Source organism: Alternaria arborescens (assembly GCF_004154835.1).
Source record: "Alternaria arborescens strain FERA 675 chromosome Unknown contig_39, whole genome shotgun sequence".
NCBI classification, from domain to species: Eukaryota; Fungi; Ascomycota; class Dothideomycetes; order Pleosporales; family Pleosporaceae; genus Alternaria; species Alternaria arborescens.
The window spans coordinates 135,134-160,767 of NW_021167894.1; the positions used below are offsets into that span (position 1 = coordinate 135,134).

A 25,634-nucleotide genomic window follows, 5' to 3' on the forward strand; every position below is an offset into this window, starting at 1 on the left:
ATCCACCCGAAATTGTGGGAGACTTCTCTGCATGTGCTCTGGGCCATTCCACGTTTGTCTAGTAAGTTCGCTCCTTCAGTATGACGTAGACAGCCATGCTTTCTGGGATATGCAAAGTCACGTAAAATTGTTGGACGCGTTATCGTGCTGATGTCGGGTATAGTAAACGACTGAAAAATGACCTCCACAACACCCCCAGACGTTGCCGCCCACGTCGAATCTCTGATCCCAAAGTTCCAGCTAACCCGCCTCCTAAACTCGGATCAGGCCGGCCGCCGCATCTCCCTCTACGGAACCATTGATTCTAAACCTGCTCTCCTACTCGCTGAGCGTGCCGCCTTCGACACCAAGCCCAGCATTATATCCAACTTTTCCACCTCACTGCGCAACATTAAGAATCTCGGTGCAAACGACATCTACGCCTGGTTCCTCGCAAATTCCAACCCCAGCGATGACAACCCGCCTCCGGACTTTAAGTTGAATCTAATCTATCCTTGCACAGAGAAACATGTGAAAAAGTACGAGCAGCAGCGTCTGAGGGTTGTTACCGAGACGCCCGAGATTTACCAGAAATATGTGAGGCCGTATATGCAGGCGCAGCGTGAAAAGGGCGCACTGGATTGGATCTTCAATATTCTCGAGGGTCGGACTGAGCAAGAAGATGTCATGTACCGGGAGTCTGGCGAAGAAGGCTTCTTACTCTTGCCGGATCTGAACTGGGATCGCAAGACGATGGGTAGTCTGCATCTGCTAGGTCTGGTCGAACGAAGGGACATCTGGAGCGTAAGGGATCTTGAACAAAGCATGACAGAGTGGGTTAAGCATATGCGGGAGAAGATGATTGAGGCAACTGTCAAGTTGTACCCGGAGATTGAAAAGGATGAGCTCAAACTCTACGTGCATTGTAAGTTTGTACGATGAGGTTGGGGAGACTCGCTGACAGGTGATAGACCAACCAACGTACTACCACTTTCACATCCACATCGTCCATGTTTCACTTGAAGCTGGCAGTACACAAGCTACCGGAAAGGCCTTGGGTCTGGAGAACATCATCTCGCAACTCGAAACCATGGCTCCTAAATCGTCCCCGTCGCCAGGTATGCAAGACGTCAGCTTGACCTATCACCTTGGCGAGAGGAGTGATCTATGGGAGAAGGTGTATCTGCCGCTGAAGGAAGGACGAGAAGTAAAGGTAGATGAGTTTTGAGTCACATCAAATGGTCTAAGCATGCTTTGAATCTATGCAGACAGCCGTAGCAGCGATATCATGCCCCCACAGTACTTGTTCTCAAGATATTCGTTACCAATCTACTTGGTCTGTTTCGTGTACTCTCTAGACTCCACAGCTGGTTAGCCGTTCCTAGAATGACTCGGCAAGCGTGATCAGACTGAAACGCAGCTCGCCTCCACCGGCCTCTGCCTCGCGCTTCAGGAAGCTACGCACGCCCAGGTCAAGAGCCTTTTCGCTGAGAACATCTTCATCTGGAGCTAACACACCCCGGTCAAGAGGACCCTTCCGTCGACCGTCGAGTTCCCAAAGGTGGTTCTTGTCCGATTTGATGAAGCAGACGTAATGTAGATCGACATCGGAATCGGCTTCTGGCGCAGCGGTGTCACCCCCCGATGCAGCGTCTTGGTGCGCGCTCTCGAGTGCTTCAGACTCGTAGAGGAGATCGGCCCGTTCGATGGGCTTAAGTGGTATCGCGTCGTTGACCAGCTTGGCGAGGTTTGAGTCGGGTTCTGGAGTCTTGTTAGTATGCGAACTGGTATCTCGAAGGTTGACTACTAACTGATATGGGCACGCGCCGAGCCATTGGAGACACCATGGAGTAGGCCGATTAAGCCACAGGCATTTCCAATTGTCTGCTTGTACCAGACAACCTCTTCATCCGGGCCATGTCCCTGGTACTCCGTCTTGTCCTGGTCTTCCTGTACGCGGAACTTTTCGTATGTCTTACTGACAGGAAACACGAGGAGCAGAGCATGGGCAGGCCGCGGCACAAAAGCAAGTAGCTCAGGCTCGTCTATGCTGAAGACATCGTGGAATGCAAGCTTCTCCGAGAGACCGAGCTTGTGAACGAGGGCGGACATGACATCAGGGTTGTTCTCTGTCGCGCATTAGCTGGCATAATTGCGGTGTGAGAAGACGTGTCTTACCCAGGGGAATGAACCTCTTCCTGCCCTTGGGCACGTCTGGTGATGTCTCGGATGCCATGGTGGTGCTGTGCGGGAATGGTGTTGCGGGGAAGGAGTTCTGAGCTCGACATGTTATACCTAGGTACGTGGGGCGCAGGCAGCAAACGAGTCGTCATCCAAACTTTCCTTACTTTTACCAGGCATGTAATAGGCTACAGCATCGTCGGCATAGGACAGTTGGATAGTCTATGACATTCGAACGTCGAGGCACTGACTGGGTATACGAAGCTCATGATGAGATATAGCCAAAGACCGAATTTGTCAAATTGGTTCCTGGTGCAAAGCGACAATTAACCTCATGATAAATCAAGCCATCTTGAGATGCAGCAGACGCGATGCATGTGATGGACACGCGACTTGGGCAAACGCGATGGCCTGTGCGGCGACATGGAAGCTTCTGAGCCCCGCGGTGACGGCGGACCTGAATTTGACTCACGTGAATCATGCGTCTTCGTCATTATCCACCAGCTACACCCTTTTGTCGCATACTACACACCGGACGGCCCCAATTCTCACAGCCCAGACACTTTCCGTTTGGAGCCTCTTTAGCACTGCCCAGATCCCCCCACAGATCGAGAACCACCGCCGCAAGTAGCTTTACGGCGGATTTCTTTACCCCACTACAACCACTTGCCCTCGACTTTTTCCAGCGATTCTTCCCACCACTGCCCACCATGGCCACAATCGACGAAACTCTAGCGATCTTCCTCAAGACACACGCGCCCAACAACGCTGCCGACGAGACGGACGCTGTCAAGGCCTCGCAGGCTCTCTTCCCCGAAGTCACCTACTCCGACGCCGAGAAGACTGAGCTCAGCCAATGGCTCATCACCGCCTCCCACATCGCCTCTTCTTCTGAGGATGCCGCGAAAGCCTCCGAGCGCCTGTCGTCACTGAACACACATCTGTCCAGCCGGACCACCGTCCTCGGCGCCAAGCCCTCCGTCGCAGACATTGCCCTCTACCAGAAGCTCGCACCGGTCGTCTCCAAGTGGAGTGCTGAGGAGAGGACTGGAGAGCAAGGATACCACCACATTGTCCGCCATGTCGACTTTGTCCAGAACTCGCCTGTCTTCGGCCTGAAGCTGGACGACAAGGTCAACATCGACCAGGACAGTGTCATCTTCAAGATCAAACCGGTAGACGCAAAGGCGGAGAAGGAGCGCAAGAAGAAGGAGAAGGAGGCTGCCGCTGCCAACGCCGCTGCGTCTGGTGCCACAGCTACTACCCTGACTGGCGACCAAGGACAAAGTGGACAGGGCCAGGCAGGCAAGAGCAAGGCCGAGAAGGCCAAGGGCAAGGCCGAGGCTGCTGGCTCCGCTGTAGCATCCGCAGTCGTTGGAAACGCAGCTGGCGGTGTTCCAGAGGGTGCGCCAACTGAAAAGAAGAAGAAGGAAAAGAAGGAGAAGCAGCCCAAGCCCCAGAAGGCGTAAGTCACGAACCCTCGTGATCGTGTATACAACTGACAATCACAGTGCGCCAGTCGAGAAGCCTCTGTCCCCCGCCCTCATCGACCTACGTGTAGGCCACATCCTCAAGGCCGAAACCCACCCCAACGCCGACTCGCTCTACGTATCCACAATCGCATGCGGCGACGCTCCCGGCACAGACAACACTTCCGAGTACGAAGGCCAGGTCGTGCGCACAGTATGCTCTGGTCTTAACGGCCTGATCCCCCTTGCTGAGATGCAGAACCGCAAGATTGTCGCCGTGTGCAACCTGAAGCCCGTCACCATGCGCGGTGTCAAGAGCTGTGCAATGGTACTCGCTGCGTCACCACGCGTCGCCGAGGGCGAGGACAGCCACAAGGGACCAGTCGAGCTGGTGGATCCCCCCAAGGAGAGCAAGGCAGGTGACCGGGTCTACTTCGAGGGCTGGGAAGGCGAGCCTGAGCCTGTACTCAACCCCAAGAAGAAGGTCTGGGAGATGATCCAGCCAGGCTTCACCACAACAGATGGTCTGGAAGTGGGCTTCGATGTCGGTGTCGTGCCACAGTTGAGCGGCGAAGGTGCGGATAAGAAGACGGGTGTAGCCAAGCTGAGGACCAAGGACGGCCTGTGTAGCATCCCCACTCTCAAGGGAGGTGTTGTGCGATAGATGCGTCTGATTAGACAAGAACGAAAAAGTTATTGTACTGCCTCGCGCATATATCGACTGTTCAGAGGTAGATTTCATGCTACAAAGTGAGCCTGTCACTTAATAAGCCAACAATCTCACAAACCATTGCAGTCAGGATTACGTCGTCAAATTAAATAACAATTGCTAGTGCTCTGGTGCTATCGTGGGGTATACAAAAACACTCGTTAAAATCCCGAAGGTATACAAAAAACGCCGTCATGCTTTCGTCCCAAACATTATTGGCCTAATCCATTAGGCTGACCGGGTACTCAAAGTCCTTTTGTGCGTCCGTCCCATGTAGTCTCACCTGATACAGGCACGTGTGAGTAGCACCCCAATTGCTAATTACACGCACCATGGTTCTCCGAACAGGCTCGGACGGCTCGCCAGCGAGGTCAAACGTCTGGAGATGGTTCGACGCGTGGATGTTGTACTTGAACGACCCCAAGCACTTCCAGGCGGGGCCACTGATGCTGTGCGGTGGCGGGTCGTGGCATGCCATTTGGCGATGGGAGTAGTAGGGGTTGATGGGCGCGTCCGTCTGGACCCAGAGCTCAATGTCGCGGGGAGCGTTGGAGATGTTGCGCGCCGGCATCATGTTCATGGGTACGTGCTCGATGGTGACCTGCTTGGGGACGACAGGCCGTGGGAGTCGGACGGTGAGCTGAGCCTGGCCGGCCGAGGTCCCGCTCTGTCCAGCAGAACACCAGCAGTCGCCTGGCTCTTCCCACTTGGTGAGCGCTGCCATCGGCGGGTTCTGTCCAGGCATAAACGTCACGCGGCGCACAAACTCGTAGAACCGACCAGGCTTGTTGTTGAAGGTCACAGAAGACAGGTCGGGCTCGACGATGGCGCCCAAGCCAGGGGAGAAGTAGTTGGGTTTGGTGAGGTGGTGTTCGTAGTTTGCGACGAGGTTGGCTTGGGCTAGAGAATTGAGCCGGATCTGGTCCATCATGGTCTTTCGGGTCTCTGCTTGCACCATCGTCTGGAACTGGGTGCTGTGGGCTCGCATGGCCTCGTCGATCTTCTTGTCCACTCGGACGGTCATGTCCTGGTAAGACTTCTCAATCTGACGGATGAACTCTTCGCGTGTGACTGCTTCAGGCCATGTAGACGTGTAGCCGCGGTCCTGGTGCAGAGCTGGGTTGAGGAGATCTTGGAGCTTCTTCTTGGATCCTTCGAGAAAATCATGCCAATCCGCCTCCGTCTCAGTCGAACGCGCCTTGCCAAGCAAAGCAGACCAAAACTCTTCTGATATCTCCGTCGAACCATCCTCCTTGCGACGAACTATCATCATATCCGGCAACTCGTGTCTCAGCTCCTCAAGAGTTGCCCTCATCTCCCTTGTGCTTTTGCTGAACTTCTCGTCCATATTAGACATGCGGCCCCACAAGAAATGATCTTCGCCGTTTTCTTTGTAGGCTTTGGCACGCTCTATTTCTAGCTGAACTTGCCGTTCAGCATCCGTGGAACCTCTTGGGGGAGTAATAATATCTGTGATCCATTCGTATGTGTAGCCAACACGAGCACCTACGGCTTTCAGGAGATTTGGTGTCCGCGCTGCAGACTCGGGGTGCTCGGTCGCCATCATGTAGGACGAAGTCAGCCATCCCAATAGCAGAAAAGCAGCCAACGCTGCAAAGGCCCACGTCACAGGCTTCTTCCATGCCCACGCCGGCTCGTCGAACTCAGGCGGCTCTACATCGCCGAGCCACGCGTTGAGCTCGACTCTGTCTTTTTGGTGAGGGCGACGTCGCTCAGCCTGTCGCTGCAGTTGCGGTGCTGGCGGACCTTGTTGGTGGAGCCTACCCTGCTCTTCGGCGATCAGCTCCTTGAGAGAATCTTCGGTTTCAGCTGTTGTAGCGCGGACAAGCTGCTTCACATTCGCCCTAGTTCGCACCTGATCGTTGATGGATGTTTTGATAGGCTTCTCGGCTTGACTGGGAATCTTAGTCGAATCCGGGGTCTTGTTGCGAACAGGACCTTGAGACAGAACCGGGGTTGGTCCTTGCGTCCGTGCTCCGTTCACTGTGCGGCTGGCGGGCCTGCGATACGGTACTGCAGGCTTGATGAAGGGATCTTGCGCGGCTGCGGCTGCTTGTTCAGGCTGGCGAGTTGGTGCTGCAGGCTGGACGAAAGGTGAGCTTCTAGGCTCGTCCCGGATGGGTCCACCGGCAAATGGGTCCTGAGAGACAAGCATGCCAGCCTCGTGAGCAAGGCCGAAAGACTTGGTGGTGTTGCCGACAGATGCTGCAAAGTCATCATCGCTGTGACTGAAGTCATCACTATCGATGAAAGAGTAGCCGGGGGTGACTTTTGATTTGGATGTGGGGTTGCGCGCGGCGTCTGGCGAGAGCTTGCCGCTGTTGGGGATTTTCTTGACCGAGAGTGACGGACGACCGCTACCAAGTTCGTTGGCGCTGTCATCCCGGTGATCTTCCTCTTCCTCCTCTTCTTCCTCCTCATCCTGACCATTGGCGTACTTTTCGAGCTGGCTTTCCATGGCCTGGGTGAAACCTGTAGCGGGGGCAGCCGGGAGCTTGTCAGGGGCTCCAATGCGACCGCTCGCGCCGTAGGCATTTGATCTGCGGTTGGCGACCTTGGTCAAGGTCGTCGTAGTGCGTTTCGCAGCGGACGCTGTGGCATTGGTGACTACTGATTCTGCGGTAACGGAGTTTGCTTTTGCGCTGAGCCGGTCTGAGCGGCGGTTCCGCCCACCAGGCGTGCGTACCTCCCCGTTAGCACGTTGAGACATGGCGATAGCCTGTCAATGTCCCGAATGGAGTCTAGAACGATGTGGAGCCAGGAGATGCGAATCCAAGGACAGGCGACAGGGACTGAGTTTCTTGCTGAGCTTCTGTGAGCATTTGTCTGTCTTGAAGTTGAATTGCTGGGATGGCCAGTCGTGAAAGAAAAGGCGGACGACTGGAGCCGCCCAACAACAAGGTGCAACAAAGAGAAAAGGTAGACTCGCAACAATGGCGAGCATAACAGAAAACAGGGGTAAGGCAAGTAGCTTCGTTGCAGCCAGCCGACGAAAATTTGCGCGGTGAAGATGAGGATGAAGGTGAAGCATGACAACACGTGCATGCAGCCTCATATGCATGGAGACGTTTTCACACCGCAAAAACATGGGTAGGAGAGCGCGCCAACTTACACCTCGTTCTGTGATCCAGCTCTTTCGCGTCCGGACTGCGCGGTCCCAAACGCGTCGTCGAGCAATGTTCCAACTCTTCCTTTAACACTTGCGATGACGGTGTTGTTGGTGACGGTACCTGCAGTGGGTCCGTAAACACGTGGACAAACCCTCACGCGTCGAGGCCGGCAAAACGGGCGTAGGGTCGTAATGGCTGAAAAAACTTTTGGCGCTCGTGTGTGTGCAGTTTGCGACTCGCGATCATGTTCCCAGGATCCGGCGCGATGTTCTCCAGTGTGTATTGATGGGTGACGATGTGATTGTTGAAAGTTCGAGGTCGCGCTTTGAGGTGCAAGGGTTCAGCCTGTCCGGAAGCCACCGCAAACGGGAGGTTAAGCGAGCAGGCGCTTAATCCGGCGGTGTGTGACATGGCAGTCTTTGACACAAAAAACTAACTCCTAAAGGACACAAGCAGACATGAGCAAGAATAGCAGGCTGGGAGAGACGGAGCATCTATCAGAGAGACTGGGAGCTAGTGTCTCCGCTACCACAAGACATGGATGATGCATGAAATTTCCGGGCCCAGCTCGAAGCGGAGCACGAGACCCTGAGAGCCACAACGCTTATTCCGCCGTCTCGCATGTACCTGCGTCACCCAACTCTAGTCAGAGGAAGGTATGTCGTACAGCGATGCTGTGACTGGTGCATGTAGCTTGAGGACGGGGAGTGGCTTGTCAAGCCCGCGCAACGTCTCTGGAGGGTAAGGGGTGCTATTGTGATCTACGGCTTGCCAGGCGATGCCACCCGCAGTCGGCCCCCCATGCCACAGTCCCTTGCTCTAACAACACGCTACCAAACTTGACATACTCGTCCATACATGGCTTTGTGTCTACAGTTGTGATGTGGTCTACCCAAGTGTGACAGTAGAGCAACACAAGAGGACGGGTTGTGTCTGTGACATGATCCACCCGTACATTTCGTCTGCTGCACTTGGATACCTTCTAGCAGAGCAGATGAACATGATCACACATCCAGAATGCTATATATATTTAAGAATACATGGCGATGGCACAAGGCAGCCAGACAACGCTTACCATATCCGGAAATCTATCCGCACGCGGCTCTTCTCCCACCACTAGTGCCACAGCCTATGAACCCAGCATCTCGTGCTGCCGCGTTTTTATATATCTGCAACCTCGCAATCAAACACAAGTCTGCGATCGCATAAGAGCAACCGCCCCAGCCACATCCTCTTCTTCCCACATTCTAAGCTCTCACAATGGTTGTCGGATCTGTTCTCGTCACCGGGTAAGCTACCCCTCCACCCCTCCATTTAGCTATGCGAAAGCATCACGCTCAATTGGTACTGACGATGGCGCAGTGGAACCGGCTACATTGGCTCCTTCACAGCCCTTGCCCTCCTCGAGGCAGACTACAAGGTCGTCATCGTCGACAACCTCTACAACTCCTCCCCAGAAGTCGTGAACCGTATCGAGCTCATCTGCGGCAAGCGACCTGCCTTTTACCAAGTCGACGTTACAGATGAGGCCGCGCTCGACAAGGTGTTTGAGGAGAACCCAGACATCGACAATGTCATCCACTTTGCTGCTCTGAAGGTGCGTCCGCTCCTCGGCCACGGGTTGAAGTTGAACTAACAATCCCAGGCCGTTGGAGAGTCTGGCGAGATCCCCCTCACATACTACCGCGTCAACGTCGGCGGCTCGATTGCGCTTCTCTCCTCCATGGTCAAGCACAATGTCACAAACATCGTCTTCTCTTCTTCCGCGACCGTCTACGGCGATGCGACGCGCGTCCCCAACATGATCCCCATCCCTGAACACTGCCCCATCGGCCCGACCAACGTATACGGCCGCACGAAGTCCACCATCGAGGGTGCCATTACAGACACCATCGAGGCTGAGCGCAACAACGCGAAGAAGGCTGGCAAGGACGACAAGGAGATCAAGAAGTGGAACGCCGCGCTGCTGAGGTACTTCAACCCCGCCGGTGCGCATCCCAGCGGTATCATGGGCGAGAACCCTCTGGGCGTGCCATACAACCTCCTTCCCTTGTTGGCGCAAGTTGCGATCGGCAAGCGCGAGAAGCTCCTCGTCTTTGGTGACGACTACAAGAGCAAGGACGGCACAGCGATCCGCGACTACATCCACGTCCTTGATCTAGCGCGAGGCCATCTGCAGGCGCTCAACTACCTGCGCGAACAACAACCCGGTGTCAAGGCATGGAACCTGGGTACAGGCAAGGGCTCAACCGTCTTCGAGATGATCAAGGCATTCAGCACCGTTGTGGGACGCGATCTACCATATGAGGTTGCGCCGCGGAGACAGGGTGACGTGCTCGACCTGACAGCAAACCCCACACTTGCCAACAAGGAGCTCGACTGGAAGACCGAGTTCACACTGGAAGACGCTTGCGCCGACCTGTGGAAGTGGACAGAAAACAACCCAGAGGGTTACGAGCAGCAACCACCAAAGGAGTTTTTGGACGCATTGAAGAACAAGAAGGCGTAAGCGAAAAGGTATGGATTAAGGAAGGAACGCGCATATGAGGATGTCGAAGCGCTACATTTTACACATCTCCTTGACATGATTATCTAAGTTCTATGGGTACGAATGAGACCCTTGGTTATTGAATCGTTTCAAGTTAGTTGTCTGTGCGATCATTCAATCTGAGAATAATTCCAAACTTCACGCAACGTCATGTATTTGAAAGTCAGATCTGGGTATAACATTATCAAACATGTAGTCGACTGCTGTCCCAACTCCAGGCCTCGTGTCAACACAAACGTGGCCACGCAAACGCTCAAAGGATTCGATACTCAACCGATGTGCGGCATACTCCATCAACGCCTATGCAATGTCCTCAATCGGGCAGTTTGGATGCAGCACGTAGACTGCCTTTTCGTTGCCCTCACCCTGGCCCTGTTCATCTGCAAGTCCTTCACCCCGGATCAACATGAGGTATTGCTCCTGGAGTATTCATTAGCACACAGACGACTACAAGTTTCGAGATATTTCGACATACCTTGACGACCTTCTTCAGCACCTTCTTCGCAAGTGTCCTCTCCTTCTCCAGATCCTCTTGCGTCTCCATTTCATTCTCCTTCTGCTCAAGGTACCAGATAAGCAATTCTTCCTCTTCGACGCCGTCTTGTGTCTCTTCTTGATCCTCGTTGACACGCTTGACAAACATATTGCGCATAGCGACGTACTTGTCGTGCGTAATCTTGGTCTTCTCACGTGGCGCGACGGCTGGTGTCGCTGTTCGGTCTCTAGAAGCGTCTTGCTGATCGTCCATTGGCGCATCGGCCTCCTGTTCTGCTGCGGCCGCTGCAGCAAGCAACGCCTCATCATCGTCGTCTTCAACCTCGACGTCGTCCTTCTCGACTGAAATGATAGACTGGCGGAGGAGGTTGTAGGCTTCTTTGACAAACTCAGGGGTAATATCGCTGACGCAGTTGGCCTTTGCAATAGCCTCTGAGAGACGAATCATACTCTCGAGTTGTCGAACAGTGATGCGGTAACTGTTGCGGCCAATGCCACCTTGTGCATCGTCTGCGCGCAGCTCCTTGTACTTCTCGACTAGTGTTTCCCTTGCCTCATCGGTAAACTCTGGCCTAAAGGTCCTCGCGAAGCGGATGTAGCGTTGCAATTGCTCAGTGTTGAACTCAGGGTCTACAGCTTCGTCTCTGTGCTGGTGAATACCAACAATGTGCTCAGCCAGATGGCGATCGACAGCCTCGTCGCACTCATCCAGTACGACGAAGAAAAGATCAAAACGAGACATGATGGGCGCAGACATGTTCACGTTCGCGCGCAGCGTTGTCTTGCGGTTGTAGCGTCCACCGACAGGATTAGCCGCAGCAAGGATAGAGGTTCGGGCGTTGAGGGTGGCCTGGATGCCGGCCTTAGCAATCGAGATTGTCTGCTGTTCCATAGCTTCGTGGATAGCGACTTGATCGGCAATATCCATCTTGTCGAACTCGTCGATGGCGCAGATACCGTTGTCAGCCAGCATGAGAGCACCGGCCTCGATTGTGAACTCTCCAGTCTCCTCGTCCTTGACTACCGCGGCTGTAAGACCAGCAGCTGAAGAAGCCTTGCCAGAGGTGTAGACGGCGCGAGGAAGGAAGCTGCAAATGTACTTCAGGAACTGTGACTTGGACGTTGACGGATCGCCGACGATGCAGATGTTGATGTCTCCACGCAACGCCATACCCTCGGGTGTCTCTTTTGATACACCGCCCATCAGTTGCAGCAGGAGACCCTTCTTGATGACCTGGTGGCCGTAGACCATGGGTGCTATCGAGTCAACCAGTCGCATGAAGATGTTGGGCTTGTGCACCATGTCCTTGAGATCCTGAATCTCCGCAGCAGTCAGCGTACCGAGGTACTCTTCCTGTGCCTCCTCGCCGCTTGTCGCGTTTGACTCAATCTGTCCTTGGCCAAGAGATGCGAGAATGTTGCTCGCCTGACCTGTCAGGTGGTGATTCGAGGTTTGTCCAGGAGTAGAGTGATCTGGCGAGACCATGCACGCCAGGAAAGACATGCGGTATGTCAGGTCGCGCACACCAAGGGCTTTGAGACCGCTAACACCTGACCCACCGACATCGTTGCCTCGCGTGGTGTTTGCGGTATCCCTCATTGCTTGGGGGCGCACACCAGGTACGCGGAACTGGCTTACGTCTGGAATGACAATCACTGTGCCCGTAAAGATACACTTCTCGCCAGCCTTTGCCCGATCCACCATCTCTCCTCGAAGGATAACGTCCATTGTTCGGGGCATGCTGCCAGTGGGAATCTCTGAACTGTTCTCCTGGATGCGCACCTTTTGCCAATCTACAAAAGTTGACTGCCTGATATCGAGACGCCAGCCCTCCCTGTTCATGCAAGTTATGTTGGGACATTGTGTCGGCTCTGTGTACTTGAAAGTCTGTTCGATGTTCGGCACGACGGTGTTGCAGATCTCGCAGACAAAGGTGGCCATTGAAAGCTCTGGTCGAACTTCAGATGTTCGCGTCGCAGTACCAGAGATGGAAAGCAAGCTGCCGATTGATGTGGTGCGTAGCTGGCGAATACGGGACACAAGAGGCAGGTTGTAAAAGGCCAGGGTGAACAGCTTGTCGGTCTGCTGGTTCGACGTCTTCTCGTTGAGACTCTCGTTCTGGCTTGTAGCGTTGCCGGCGCTCGAGGTACCGGCCGCAGAAGCAGTCGAGGCGGGCTGCTTGTGCTGGCGGAAGTACTTGGGCTCGTACTTTGCGATGAGGTTGTGGAGCGACCGGACCATGTACGGCAGGAAACGGTAGTATTCACTCGCAATGGCCGCGGCCAGAATGCCATCTTCGTGCCTGAGGAGATGTGTGTAGTCGACGTAGAGGGTGGACAGTCCGTACAGTCGCATGCCCCGTATTTGGGCAATGTAGTATTTGTCTGTGGTGGGCACGGCACTCGAGGCGGGAAGAGCCGATGACGAGGGATCTTCTGTGTAGCTATCCTGACATCAGCACAGTGCACAGCATGAGGCTGCTGTCGTGAGGCTCACTTTTCAAGGAACTCCTGGAACCGCAGCGATAACGTTTCTCCAGTAACGTCCACCACCTTGGGTATGTCTGTTCGCGGGGCATTTGTGCGCCTCCCTGGTACCCGTGCTCCGATGATCTCGTCGTCAGGGTCTCCCTCTACATCGCTGTTCGCGCCAGCGCTTTCAGAGGGTGGTCCGCGGGGTCTCGCAGACGAGGATCGCATTTGCGGTGTGCGTGCATCGTTACCGTACGCGCTCGAGGGAGTGGGAGCGGCATCGGAATTGAGCGCGAGGTCTAGTAACGAAGACATGGTGTGCGTATGGGTGTGTTATGTGGGGTGCTGTTTGCTATACAGGAGTCTTGCGGGGACTGTAAACACGCGAAAACGCGGTCGCGCTGTCCGGATGGGGAAGTAAGTGTGGGTCTGTGCACGCCATGAACATCACGACGAATGGTAGGGATACGATATACGTGCAGCATCAGTGAATGGCTTTCAGCGTCCTACAGATCTTGATTACTGTCAAAAGGTATCATACACAAACTATCCTCAAACCGCTAAGATTAACCCCATGTTCCACCACCGCCCCTACCAGCCCTTCTTTGTGCGCTCAATCTCCAGTCATCTTCACCTGCAAACTTGTTGTGCAAAGGCTGTATCCTCTCGGCCTTCTTCCTCTTGCTCAGTCTGTCCGTTGGCGCAACCTTGAAGAACGTCGGCGCTGCTTCGACAAGCCACTTTGGCTCGATAGCACTGCAGAAATGCATGTACTCCTTCGTCGTCTCGACAAGAGAGTGGTATATAACGTGTTCAGCAGGCTTGCCAAACAGTGAAGAAGAGGGATGAAGGTAGACTGGTGTGCCCTCAACAAGCGTCTTGTAGCCTTCGGCAGGGTCTTTGCGCGCCGAGTTGCGGAAGAAGCCTGAACACAGAGCTTGTCGGACCTTGATCGTGTTGCGGCCACATGACACGACTTGGTGTTTGTGTCGTGCCATAATCTGCAGCAACTGATTTCGGACGTCGCGCACGCGCTGCATGTTCTTCGGCATGACAAAGTTCTCATGGCACCATGGCGTGCTGAATCCTCCCTGCTTCCAGCCGTTGTACACGTTGAGAAGGGTTATATGATCGCCAGAGGGGTCGTTAAACTTCTGCTTCTTCTGGTCGGCCTGTTGTTGCTTGTCACGCGGACGGTGGAAAACGTTTTGGGTTGCGCTGATCATGGCCACAATGGTCAGAATCTCGTCTGAGCACTGAAGGTCGACAGATTTGATGAGTGACTTTGACAGGGACGGGTCCATCGGGAAGTCTGCCATCTGTCGACCAAGACGTGTCAGCAGACCTTCATCGTCCAGCGCGCCCAGCTGATATAACTCTTCCAAGGCAGTCAACATGGTGTTTGTAGGCGGTGGATCCATAAAGTCAAAGTGCAGCAGGTCGTTAATGCCCATCGCTTTGAGCATCAAGATCGTGTTCGACAAGTTCTGGCGCTGGATCTCCGGAATGGTAGTCGGCAACATCTCATTCTGAAACGCGGCCTCGGTGTACAGACGGAAACACTTTCCTGGTCCTGTCCTACCTGCTCGTCCACTCCTCTGACGAGCCTGGGCTTGCGAGATGGGGGTGATCTGTAGACGGTCCATTCCCAGCTTTCCATCATACGAACTTTGTTTGACAAAACCCGGGTCGACGACGTAGTAGATGCCATCTATAGTCAGACTGGTCTCGGCGATATTGGTGGCGATAACGACTTTACGGGTACCATTAGGGGCGGGCTCGAAGATACGAGAGGCTACCTCAGACGGCAAGGCACCGTAGATGGGCAGAATCATCAACTCCGGAACGTTCGGACCCAAGGCTTTCATGCGCTCTGAGATAATCTCACAGGAAGAGTCAATCTCCTCTTTACCTGTCAGGAAGAGCAGAATGTCACCAGCTGGCTCCGTCAAGTGGATCTGCATGACCGTGACCAGCGCCGCGTCCAGGTAGTCCGACTCCGGCTCTTTACTGTACATGACCTCTACCGGGAAGGTTCGACCTGGGATTGAGAATATAGGACACTTGTAGAAGTATTCAGAGAACTTGTCGGCATCGAGGGTGGCACTGGTCACTATAAGCTTCATGTCCGGGCGTCGTTTGAGCGTCTTCTTCAGCAGTCCGAACAAGACGTCTGTGGCAATTGTGCGTTCGTGGGCCTCATCAAGCATGATACAGCTGTACTTTGACAGCATGGGATCCAACAGAATCTCACGCTGCAAGATACCGTCCGTCATGTACTTGATGCGGGTGTCGGGTGAAGTCTTGTCTTCGAATCGAATGGTGTAGCCAACCTCGTTACCAAGAGCGCAGCCAACCTCTTCAGCAACACGCTTGGCAACACTCATAGCTGCTACACGCCTGGGCTGAGTACATCCGATAACCAGCTCGTTACCATAGCCAGCTTCAGCCAGATACTGGGTCATCTGTGTGGTCTTTCCAGATCCAGTGTCACCGACGACAATCAGAATCTGATGGGTTGCGACAGCCTCAAGAAGCTGGTTCCTGAATTTGAACACAGGCAGTGACTCTCGCTGCTCCTTGATGCTCATGTTTGTACGTTTGCCGAACGAGGTTTCCTTGCTGTTCGTGGAGATCTTCTTCCATTCCGGCAGGGCCTGGCTGGGCTCATTCGTTCGGGTGTTGCGCAGGTCGCTTGCAAACTGTCGTTGTTGAGCCATGGGATCATTCCACTGACTACTCAAGTCGACGTTCGCAGCCTCCTTTGCGGCCTTTTCTTGGGCTTCTTGTTGTTTGAGGTCGCGGCGTTCCTTTGCCAGTGTATCACCAGCCATCGCAGCGCGATTGAGCGAGCCATCGGGCGCCTTGACAACCCGGATTGGTGAAAGCTCTAGTGATTGCTTGGTCTGGCCAGCCAAGAAGGGCGGCTCCTCCTCACGAACTTCAATGTCAACATCCTCCTCTTCTTCGAAGCCACCCTCGCCGTTGATGTGCGCGTTGAAGTCCTCGTCGATGTCGGGATAGTCTGATTTCGGTATCACGCCAGAAGCGATAAGCTGTTTGATTTCCCACCGTTCTGGAGACGTCATGCGCTTCCGCATACCATTCTTGCGACTGTTGAAGCCATCCTCTACGACTGGCACTGCACTGTCAAAGCCTGGTATTCCCCCGAGTCCCTGAGAGTTTGCGCCTGTTCCAAAGGATGCTATGCGTTTGCCGGGAGCGAGATCTTGACCCGTCCGTTGGTCCACCTCTTTCATCGACAGTGAAATCCTGTTGTTCTCATTCTTGATGACCTTGACCTTGACTTCTTGCCATCTCGACACGAGATCGGATGGGTGGTTGACTCGCCCTTCCATCATCTGCGTGACGTGCACCAGCCCATCGACCTTGCCTTTGACACCTTGCAGGTTGACGAAGCAGCCAAAATCCTTGACGCCTGTAACCTTGCCATCGTATACTTTGTATAGCACAGGCTCGTCGTCGAGCTCGGGAGTGGGTGGCCGTCGGAACTCGTCGAGATCTTCGTCGCGGTACTTCTTGCGGCTTCGTTGCTTGTTGTTCGGTTTGACGGTGCGCGTACGCCCGAATTCATCTTCGAAGACTAGCTCGTCGTTCTGTTGCCTCCCTCGCCGCGGACTCCTGGAACGCGAGTGAGAGTATGACCTATCCCTCCGCCTGTGTCGCTTGCTCCTGCTCATGTCGTCGTCGCTGTCGTATGGGCTCATGCTTCTTTTCCGCGACCTCTCGTTGGGCTTGCTGCTTGGCGCCTTCCCTGCCAGACCTTCCAGCATCGCAAATGTGTCGTCCAGCGCGTCGACTTGCGGCGCATCCTTCCCAGACTCCTCGTCTGCTACCTCGTAGTCCACGTCCTTGTCGGGAATCGCCAGGCCCTTGAAGACGCGCGTTTTCCGGTCTGTCGCATCGCCGCCATCCTCTCCGTTTGCGCCAGATTCTTTCCCGTTTGCGCCCTTGTTCTTGTACTTTGGGTGAAGCGTCAGGATAAGACGGTCGATGCTCTCGACCAGACTCTGGGGGAACTCGGCGCCCATGGCCTCCAGCTGGTTCTTGAAGTCTGTGACGCCCTTGCATTTCGCATGTTGATCGATGACGAACTCGGCAAGCGTCTTGTCAGATACACCGACGTGGTTCTGAATTTCGGAGGTGACTTTCGAGACGAGCGACAGGAACTCGAGGTTTGCGAGATCGTCCATGGCTACGGTTTGGGCCTTCGCGGCGCGCGTTCTTCGTGTAGGCGAGGCGTATTCACAGACGATGGCGCAGTAGTCGCAAAGGGGCTGACGGGTTGTGCACTTTCAGAATGTCGCGCCAAATCGGTATGCGACGACTAATCCTCCACCGCTGGGGAAAGACTGAGTGAATGGACGGAGCTGTAGATCGTCAAGAAAGTTGATGCGGCTCGGCGGCGATTTCGCGCTAGGCTGCCCCCGCGCGCTGCAGCCACTCACGGCTCGCCAGACTCCGAGACGACATCTTATCTCACTCGAGCCACCGACGCCCAAGTTCTCAAGCACATTGCGTACTCTTCCAGTCGTGCTAGACTATAACCTCCACTCTGCCACACATCACGATGAGTTCCACACGTATATACCATAACATCTCGCGCACGCCCATCACATCCACAATCCTCCTTATCTTTGCCAACTACGAACTATGGCGGATCCACAAGGGCACCCACCCCTACTGGAGTCCTAAATTCGAACAGGCAGGCTTGACTGCACCGCGTAACGAGGCCAATTCAAGCAATCCCGATAATGGTGCTCCAGCGACTCGGGCGGAGGCTGGACGAGAGCCGCGCGGAGTCTCGATCCAGTTCATGAATCTAAATGGCGTTCCCATACCTTTTCTCGGACCCAAGTCGATGGACTGAGGACTGCATTGAGCATCGATACAAGTGATAACAGGGTCTCGTGAAGGGTTACCAGATGTCAGTGGGCTTAAGAGGCGGTGTGCATGGAGTACTGGCGTTGGATGTTGCAGCGTTCGAGCAAGAATGTTCCTTCAAGAAGTGACTCCCGGGAAATACATCCCAGAAAACGACTTTGTTCGCGGGGCAGGCTGTAAGAGCTAGAGTTGTCCACATAAGCTGCTACGATGCCGTCGATATGCAGCCACAAGATCAACGTTCCAGAGCCTGGCTGACCCACAGTCAACTCTACAACCCAACCAACATTTGAGAGCATGTCCAAATCCCTGCCCACTATATCGAGGCCAAACAACAGTGAGGGGCAGAAATTCCTCCGCTCGCTGTTCTCATGTCATCGGAGGATTGTTGGCCCTGGAATGTGGTCCGAGCACTGCGATGTTGAATTCAGAGCGCCGAATCGCGTCAGATTGCATCATCTCGCTAGCGTCGATCTTACTCCAGCTCCAACATACCACCTGCTACAACTACTGCCAATACGATGGGAGACATGCTTTTAGTATCACGGATCATAACAAGGATGAGAAAACAGGCCGAACGCAGAGAAATACAGTCAGGTCGTGCCGCTCGAATACACTCTGTACATCTACCTCGCAACTCTCAGCCTGCAGCGCGAGCAGTATATTTCTTGACTACCCTGATCGTGTGTCGTTGCATCTCGATGTTAGTGTCCTGCGGCTCAGCATCAGGGTGATCGGCTGAATTGTGTGCGATGGCGCAATCGTCCCGATGCGGCAAGTAGTCACTGACAGTGATATGAATCGCACGTATACCGCTCAAATGTATTACTTATAAGGGCCGCCGCTACTCTCTGGATATCTAACTATCATCTACTAGTCCTATAGACCTCGCCCAAGCATATCCTCTCTTCATAGATTGAGTTCAGCTCCTTACAAGCATCTATTGTTTCCTCCATTGTCTTGCCATACCTGCCTCTTGCATACGGGTCACGTCTCCTCAAGTACCCATACCTTGCCGCGATAGACTGCAAAGTACTCGCATCCCCTACGGTCTCTTCCTTGAACCCCGGTAACAATCATGGCGCCCGGACTCGTCGAACCCCAGTACCGGCCTACCGCTACATCCACATCCCTCTCCACATCAAAGTCTAGCAACGTCCACAGCTACGTTCCTGGTCGCACAACTGTCAAGAAGCATGCTGTTCCTTACAAATACGAAGACCTTCGGCCACATTTCCCCACCATCACATGGCCAGCCTACACTGAGATCCCCTACGCCGACAAAGGCCAACTAGGCGATCCAAACTTCAAGAACCTCCTCGCAACCGCCACAGACGTCTTCGACTACAACCCAAAGATTGGCACCGAGGTGCACGGTGTTGATCTAGCAAACCTCACAGATGCTCAGAAGAACGACCTTGCCCGACTGATTGCTACGCGTGGTGTGGTGTTCTTCCGGAATCAGAAGAACTTCAGCATCGACGAGCAAAGGGAGCTTGGCAAGTACTTTGGTGAGCTCCACAAGCATGCTACAACTGGTGTACCGAAGCGCGAGGGTTTGGAAGATGTCCATGTGATCTACACCGGCGAGGACAGCCCAGACCTGAGGGCGTTGTTCACACCGTCGTTCCTCTGGCACTCTGATGTAAGAATTAAACTATTGCGAGTGACACGACTTCACTAACACAGCTAGGTAACATACGAACTGCAGCCTCCTTCTTACACCTCCCTCAAAGTCCTCACTGGCCCACCTCGTGGCGGTGGTGGAGACACTCTCTGGTCTTCGCAATACGCGGCTTACGATATGCTATCGCCATACATGCAAAAGTACCTCGAGGGCCTCACTGCTCTACACTCGGCTGAGCTCCAAGCCCAGGGCTCACGCGATCTGGGACGGACTGTACGCCGCGACCCTGTCACCACCGAACACCCACTCATCCGAACAAACCCTGTCACGGGCTGGAAGAGTATCTTCTTTAACCCAGGCTTCGTGACAAAGATTGTCGGTGTACCAAAGACGGAGTCGGATCACATCATCAGTTTTTTGACTGAGATTGTCGCGACCAGCCCAGAGGTTCATGCTAGGTTCCAGTGGAACGAGGGTGATGTAGCGTTCTGGGATAACAGGGTCACAGTATGTTGGATTCTTTTTTGTTGACTGACATGTGCTGACACGCAGCAGAACCACTCCGCTACTTATGGCTTCGCACCTCACCGCCGACACGCAGTCCGCGTAACCGTCCGTGCTGAACGACCATATCTCGACCCAAAGAGCAAGTCGCAAGAAGAAGAGCTGAGCGAGAAGTACGGAGTCCCGAGGGCGAACAAGGATGGAAGCGGTGTTGTCAATTACAATGACTGAGCATTTGACGTCCTGTGAAAACGCGGGCTGATGTTTTGACTTTATGTATGAGCGTTCTTAGCGAGCATGATGATATAAGCGTGCAAATAAACTAGATTCGACTTTGACGTTGCCTCTCGACGCACATGTTCTTCGTTTTCAAACCACAGTTGCACGCTTCCGTACTTGGAAGTGCAAACCGACAAGGGGTGGTTGAGACACATACAGATGTTCTATCAAGAACCAACACTCATATCTAATTTCCGCAAATGAACAAGGCCGTCATTAGTCTAGAATCGTCAACTACACAGGTAACATTGGTTCAACAAGACAATACATAGGTGGCCGCCAATCCTGCCAAACGTAGCCAACAACAATCCCCGCTACCAACGCCAAACCCAACATATACACCGATATGGTTTTGATTGTCCCTACGAAGGCCACTTGGGCAACGAAGATTTTCCTTGATCGAGAAAGCGCCCTTTAGGTCGCCGCCCTCTTGCAATGCATGTCCCAAGTAGAGTCAAAATTGCGAGAACGAAGAAGACAATTTTCAGCACACGCCAAACCTTGGCTGACGTGGAAAGGGGTGCACTTGACCAACAGTCAGACTAGTGTGCCAAGAGCGATAGATGAAATCAAGGTGTCAGATTGAAGTAGGACTGAAGTGAGATTGAGCGCTTATTACTGCTCCTTTTCGTACCCTGCTGGCTTCTCCATGCCTTGCATTTCGTAGAAGCGGGATGTGCCTGTGACTTTGTAAGCATAAATTATTATCGTTGTATTAGGTAGACGTACAGCTGTATCCGTTCCAGTCAAAGTTATCCTTGGGGTTGCAAGAGCACTTGTGGTCGAGGCGGTATTGCTCACCGGTCGGGCAATGCGTAAAGGGGACGTGGTAGTAGGCAATGTCGTTGAAGAAGTGGATCTCGTCCTTTTGTAGTAGCAGACCTGCGGCAATGGAGTGTACGGGGGCATCGCCCCATCGCTCGTAGAAGAAACCGCCAGCGTGGTCAAGAGAGGTGAAGAAGTCAATGTATGCGTCGGAACGGAGCCAGTTGAGGTTGCCAATCTCGAAGTTGGACCAGAAATGGCAGTGGTTGTAGGTCTCGCCGCCGTCGTCACTGAGGAACTTCATGGCGTTGTCCTTGACGATGTGCTGGGGGTAGTGCTTGGTGAAGTTCTTGGTGGCATCCCAGAGGGTGGGGATGGTCTCGACGTATTCGTAGAGACTGAGAGTGAAGCTGTACTTCTTCTTGTTCTCGGCCATGAACTTGAAGGTGTCGTAGTTGATGTCGCAGTAGAGCTTGACGCTGGGCTCGACACGCCAGTACCACTCGTAGTCAAGCATCAAGGGGTGGCGGAAGAAGAAGCCAGACTCGTAGCGGCACATGTGCCTGTAGCTGATGGAGTCGCCGTAGATGATCTTCTTCTCCTTCATGGTCTCGCGAACCTTGGCGGCCTTGTCCTGGTCAATCCATTCGGGGAAGGACCAGTGCTCTGTGGGAATCTTGCCATACTTGGTGGTGCCGGATACAAGCGCGGTGGTGACCTTCTTGAACTCGTCGCTGAAGTCGTCGTCGTTGAGGAAGACCCAGTCGTAGTTGAACTTGCGGTTGAAGCGGTCTTCGACTTGGCGGATGGACTCGGCAATCTCCCAGACGTCGGAGTTACGGGCGAGGGTGACAAAGGTTGCGTTCATGCGGTCGCCGGGGATAGTGGCGGGCGGGAGCTTCTGCTGGTTGGGCGTGGTAGGAGACGTGACCTGCTGGACATCATCGCTGGCGACGGGAGCATTGCCCTGGGGAGTCGCGGGTGACTTTGTGTCCTGGTAGACTGGCCAACTTGCAGAAGGCACAGACGAGGAGGAGCCGATGAAGTAGAGGAGGACGAGAGCCTGTAGAGAGTCAATGGCTGCGTGGGTAATCATTACACGTTGACAGTACGTACCACTACCGCAAAGACGATGTAGCGGATGTACCGCTGGCTGCCGGCCATGGCGTTCCGGCCCTGAGGCTGCTGCTCAGACGGGTGCTTGTGTTTAGCGGGGTTGGGGCCCTCCACTTTGCCTGCTCAATGCGACAGTGCAAGTGTGGGGGGAGGCGTAGGCGTGGGCGTGGGTGAAGGCGTGAAGCGTAGCCCAGATGGCGGTGCCGGACACTCGGCGCGTGTCTTCCCCGGAAACGGTTTATAGGGAAACGAACGGATCTGAGACGCGGGGCATGCGCATCAGCAGGTGAGATCGAGGACGGAGTCGAGGTGAAGGAGGGCGGTGGGGAGAAGAAAATACAGGTGGGAGAAAGTAAAAGGAGTGGTCGTGTCGGGGCGCCGTGGTAAAGTGGTCAAGTGTGGCTGATTCGCCCAGAAGCCAGTTCGCAGGGTTACGAGGGCTTCTTGCTTTCTTTGGGTAAGGGCGGGACTTGCCGCCAATTGGGACGGAGACGCGAACACAGCCAACCTGGGTCGCAGCACCACCTCGCCCACCCACCACGACCACTGCTCCAGTCTCTGTACGCTGCGACCGTTTTCGGACCCTGCAGTGTCCACATCGACCGCCGTTCGTTCGTGATTGCGCCCATGCGACCGCCGCCCAGCCAATCTGCCTCTGCCCTAGCCAAACGTCACCACTTTCGCGTGTCAAATATCACCTCGCCCCAGGCATAAGAACACCAGCCATAGCATCCACCCGACCGGGCACCGCCCACCATGTCTTTCTTCGGCTTCGACACCAACCTGCCGAGGGACCGCGGCCACGCCTCCAATGCCCCCGGGTTCGGCCAGCACGACGCCTTCGCTGCCCTGGGTGGAGGGGCAGCCGATGACGATGTGTAGGTCGCGTCCAATATAGCCCACAGCTCCCGCTTACCCCCAACACAGCATCGACTTCGAGGAGACGTACGACGGCCTGGGCGACCAGCTAGACGACGATGCCGATGACCTCAACGACGACACCTTTGGCGGCGGCCCGGCCACGCAGCAGTCCGTTGGGAAACACTTCGACTTTGCTGGCCAGACCTCCATGGTGTCAAGCACCCTGCAGGAGGAGCAGATGCTATACCAGGCTCGTCAGAAGTACCCCCAGCAGCAGCAGCAGCAATACCAGCAACAGCAGCAGCAGCCCCAACAGTACCAGCAGAGACCGCCCGTCCCACAGGCGTCCAAGCCCAACCGAACTGGCTACGAGAGCTACAAGGATCCCGAATACATCCCCCAGCTGGAGGCGCGCGCCGATATCTGGGGCCTCAAGCCGAAGCAGCCAGCTGCGCAGAGACAGCCGTCACCCCAGCCCCCCGCCGCTTCGCAGCAGCCCGCGCCCACGAGGAAGGCCATGAGCATGGAGGAGGTCGAGGCCATGATGCGTGCCCAATCCATAGGCACCCCTCCAGTCCAGCAGGCGCCACCTCCGGGCTTCCCAGGATATGCGCAGCAACAGCAGTACCCGCAGCAGCACTTCCCGCAACAACAGCCTCAGTATCCCGGTATGCCTGCTGGAGGTATGCCAGGACAGTTTGCGCCGCAGATTCTGCAAAGGCCTCAGCAGCAACAGCAGCCGGTCAGACAACAGCAGCAGCAGCAGACTCGTGCAGAGCTCCCTGATCAACCCGTCCGGTCTCAGCCGCCTCAACAGCCCACCATCCTGCAGCGACAAAGGCCTCAGTCCAACGAACCCGGCGCCCAGCAGCAGCGCCAGGCGCCATCTCAGGCACAGGCTCAGGGTCCGCCTACCCAGCCTCGACAGATCTTGCAGAACCCGAACCGTCTGTCCGGTCAAGGCCAGCCGATGGTCCAGAACCCTCAACAGGGTCCTCAAGCCGGTCGCGGGATCCCTGCGGGACACAACCGGGGTCCATCGTTCCCCGGAATGGTCATTACCCACCCCGAGCAACTTCTGCAGCTATCCGAGGCCGAGCGTGCAGCCTTCCTAGAAGAAGATGCCAAGCGGGCCAAACGGAACCACAAGATTGCTCTGCTAGCAAAGGACAACGGCCTCATGACGCCACAGGACAAGAACTTCATCACCCGGATCCAGCTGCAGCAGTTGATGACTGCGACTGGCAACTTGGAAGAGAGAGGGCCCGAGGCAGCTATTGCTGAGGACTTTTACTACCAGGTCTTCACCCAAATTCGGGGTGCTCCACGTCAAAACCCGCAGCAGCCAGCAAGCCAATTTGCTCAGACATATCTGTTCCAGACCAACAACAGGTTTGGTAACCGCAGACAAGGCCGAGGAGGCGACAACCACATGCAGCGCATGGAGCAGCAGATCCAGCGAGCAGTCGAGGCCGCCAAAGCGAGACCAAAGGCTAGACAGCTCGTTGTGGAAGGCAGCCTAGGAAAGATTGCCTTTAGCAACTCCAAGACCCCGCGACCGCTGCTCAACCTCAAGCGAACGGAAAACAACGACAAGCTGCTAAAGAACCACAAGTCTTCCATCGCGGATCGCAAGGAGGCTCTCCGCAACATCGAGGCTGTGTACAAGACACTCATGCAAATGGAAGACCACGAGCGCGCAATGCCGCCTCCGATCCAAGAAGGTAGCCCCCCTGAAGCCATCCAGGCGCACATGGAGTGGCGATCGAAGATTGAGGCTCTCCACCAGCAACTCTGGCTGAACACCAAGATCATGGAGCCCATCAACCCCAGGTATGTTTGGCACCCTACGAGACCTTTTCTCGTTAACAATAACTAGCACACCGCATCCCTTCATCTCTATCCTTTCGCATGCCAAGGGAAAGAAGGTGATTCCGCGCCTGTTCCGACACATCAACGAGCAGGAGCGCATCACCGTTGTCACCATGATTGTCGTTCATCTAGATGCCCTCTCTGTGGTTGGCCATGCCATTGCTACGCCTGAAGAGCCTTTGAGCGCAGCCATCCGAGAAGAGGTTGACCTTTTCTCTCAAACCGTCATGTCACCCATCCACGCACACATTTCCGAGGCGCCATTGAACATTGTCATCGGGCTTCTTGGCCTTGTCTTGGACCGCACCAACCTCCATGTTGTGGCTCGTAGTAGAATTGGTCTTACGCTCCTTACGTTCCTCATATCCCGTGCGGAGCTTCTTAAGCAGTCGGCTCCAGAGATGGTGACCGATTGGCAACAGTGGACGGGGCTTTACAACCGTTTGTTCGACGTCATTGAGCCCGTTCTTCCTTACCTGTTCCCCGGAAGCATCAACGACACGGACGACATGTACATCTGGCAGTTCTTGGCTGCAATGGGTGTGGGCGCCAGTCCCGAGCAGCAACAGCGTTTGGTGCTGGGCGTCAAGGACCGCGTCATGGAAACGGTCTCTGTTAGCAAGGCCCTACCTGCTGACATGGCAAGCGCACGCACAGCAAACGTGAACCTCTTCATGAGGGCTATCGGTCTGGATGTTGAGCTGCTTGGATGAAACCCCCT

The 25,634-nt window shown here is 54.8% G+C and overlaps 11 protein-coding genes across 11 annotated transcripts; 6 read left to right on the forward strand and 5 right to left on the reverse strand.

The window, feature by feature from the left end:
- Positions 1 to 177: 177 nt before the first annotated feature.
- On the forward strand, positions 178 to 1,207 carry AA0111_g10788 (hypothetical protein; the record flags this gene model as incomplete). Its single annotated transcript, XM_028644579.1, has 2 exons — positions 178 to 904; positions 951 to 1,207. 2 exons carry the CDS (start codon positions 178 to 180, stop codon positions 1,205 to 1,207), a joined length of 984 nt encoding a protein of 327 aa, XP_028501639.1.
- A 153-nt stretch (positions 1,208 to 1,360) lies between these two features.
- Positions 1,361 to 2,215, reverse strand: AA0111_g10789 (hypothetical protein; the record flags this gene model as incomplete). The annotated part of the gene is made up of 3 exons (XM_028644580.1): positions 1,361 to 1,740; positions 1,791 to 2,108; positions 2,158 to 2,215. 3 exons carry the CDS (start codon positions 2,213 to 2,215, stop codon positions 1,361 to 1,363), a joined length of 756 nt encoding a protein of 251 aa, XP_028501638.1.
- Positions 2,216 to 2,870: 655 nt separating this feature from the next.
- Positions 2,871 to 4,293, forward strand: AA0111_g10790 (hypothetical protein; the record flags this gene model as incomplete). The annotated part of the gene is made up of 2 exons (XM_028644582.1): positions 2,871 to 3,625; positions 3,672 to 4,293. The coding sequence occupies 2 exons, from the start codon at positions 2,871 to 2,873 to the stop codon at positions 4,291 to 4,293; spliced, it is 1,377 nt and encodes a 458-aa protein (XP_028501603.1).
- Positions 4,294 to 4,558: 265 nt separating this feature from the next.
- On the reverse strand, positions 4,559 to 7,069 carry AA0111_g10791 (hypothetical protein; the record flags this gene model as incomplete). Its single annotated transcript, XM_028644583.1, has 1 exon — positions 4,559 to 7,069. The coding sequence occupies one exon, from the start codon at positions 7,067 to 7,069 to the stop codon at positions 4,559 to 4,561; it is 2,511 nt and encodes an 836-aa protein (XP_028501631.1).
- Positions 7,070 to 8,729: 1,660 nt separating this feature from the next.
- AA0111_g10792 (UDP-glucose 4-epimerase) lies at positions 8,730 to 9,978 on the forward strand (the record flags this gene model as incomplete). The annotated part of the gene is made up of 3 exons (XM_028644584.1): positions 8,730 to 8,758; positions 8,832 to 9,066; positions 9,115 to 9,978. The coding sequence occupies 3 exons, from the start codon at positions 8,730 to 8,732 to the stop codon at positions 9,976 to 9,978; spliced, it is 1,128 nt and encodes a 375-aa protein (XP_028501629.1).
- Positions 9,979 to 10,317: 339 nt separating this feature from the next.
- AA0111_g10793 (DNA replication licensing factor) lies at positions 10,318 to 13,299 on the reverse strand (the record flags this gene model as incomplete). The annotated part of the gene is made up of 3 exons (XM_028644585.1): positions 10,318 to 10,437; positions 10,493 to 12,956; positions 13,010 to 13,299. 3 exons carry the CDS (start codon positions 13,297 to 13,299, stop codon positions 10,318 to 10,320), a joined length of 2,874 nt encoding a protein of 957 aa, XP_028501630.1.
- Positions 13,300 to 13,550: 251 nt separating this feature from the next.
- AA0111_g10794 (ATP-dependent RNA helicase) lies at positions 13,551 to 17,198 on the reverse strand (the record flags this gene model as incomplete). Its single annotated transcript, XM_028644586.1, has 1 exon — positions 13,551 to 17,198. The coding sequence occupies one exon, from the start codon at positions 17,196 to 17,198 to the stop codon at positions 13,551 to 13,553; it is 3,648 nt and encodes a 1,215-aa protein (XP_028501627.1).
- Positions 17,199 to 17,575: 377 nt separating this feature from the next.
- AA0111_g10795 (hypothetical protein) lies at positions 17,576 to 17,875 on the forward strand (the record flags this gene model as incomplete). The annotated part of the gene is made up of 1 exon (XM_028644587.1): positions 17,576 to 17,875. One exon carries the CDS (start codon positions 17,576 to 17,578, stop codon positions 17,873 to 17,875), a length of 300 nt encoding a protein of 99 aa, XP_028501628.1.
- Positions 17,876 to 18,967: 1,092 nt separating this feature from the next.
- On the forward strand, positions 18,968 to 20,251 carry AA0111_g10796 (hypothetical protein; the record flags this gene model as incomplete). The annotated part of the gene is made up of 3 exons (XM_028644588.1): positions 18,968 to 19,534; positions 19,583 to 20,023; positions 20,072 to 20,251. The coding sequence occupies 3 exons, from the start codon at positions 18,968 to 18,970 to the stop codon at positions 20,249 to 20,251; spliced, it is 1,188 nt and encodes a 395-aa protein (XP_028501625.1).
- Positions 20,252 to 20,914: 663 nt separating this feature from the next.
- On the reverse strand, positions 20,915 to 22,228 carry AA0111_g10797 (Glycolipid 2-alpha-mannosyltransferase 1; the record flags this gene model as incomplete). Its single annotated transcript, XM_028644589.1, has 3 exons — positions 20,915 to 20,979; positions 21,029 to 22,127; positions 22,181 to 22,228. The coding sequence occupies 3 exons, from the start codon at positions 22,226 to 22,228 to the stop codon at positions 20,915 to 20,917; spliced, it is 1,212 nt and encodes a 403-aa protein (XP_028501626.1).
- Positions 22,229 to 22,936: 708 nt separating this feature from the next.
- On the forward strand, positions 22,937 to 25,626 carry AA0111_g10798 (hypothetical protein; the record flags this gene model as incomplete). The annotated part of the gene is made up of 3 exons (XM_028644590.1): positions 22,937 to 23,058; positions 23,108 to 24,874; positions 24,921 to 25,626. The coding sequence occupies 3 exons, from the start codon at positions 22,937 to 22,939 to the stop codon at positions 25,624 to 25,626; spliced, it is 2,595 nt and encodes an 864-aa protein (XP_028501623.1).
- Between the last annotated feature and the right edge of the window lie 8 nt (positions 25,627 to 25,634).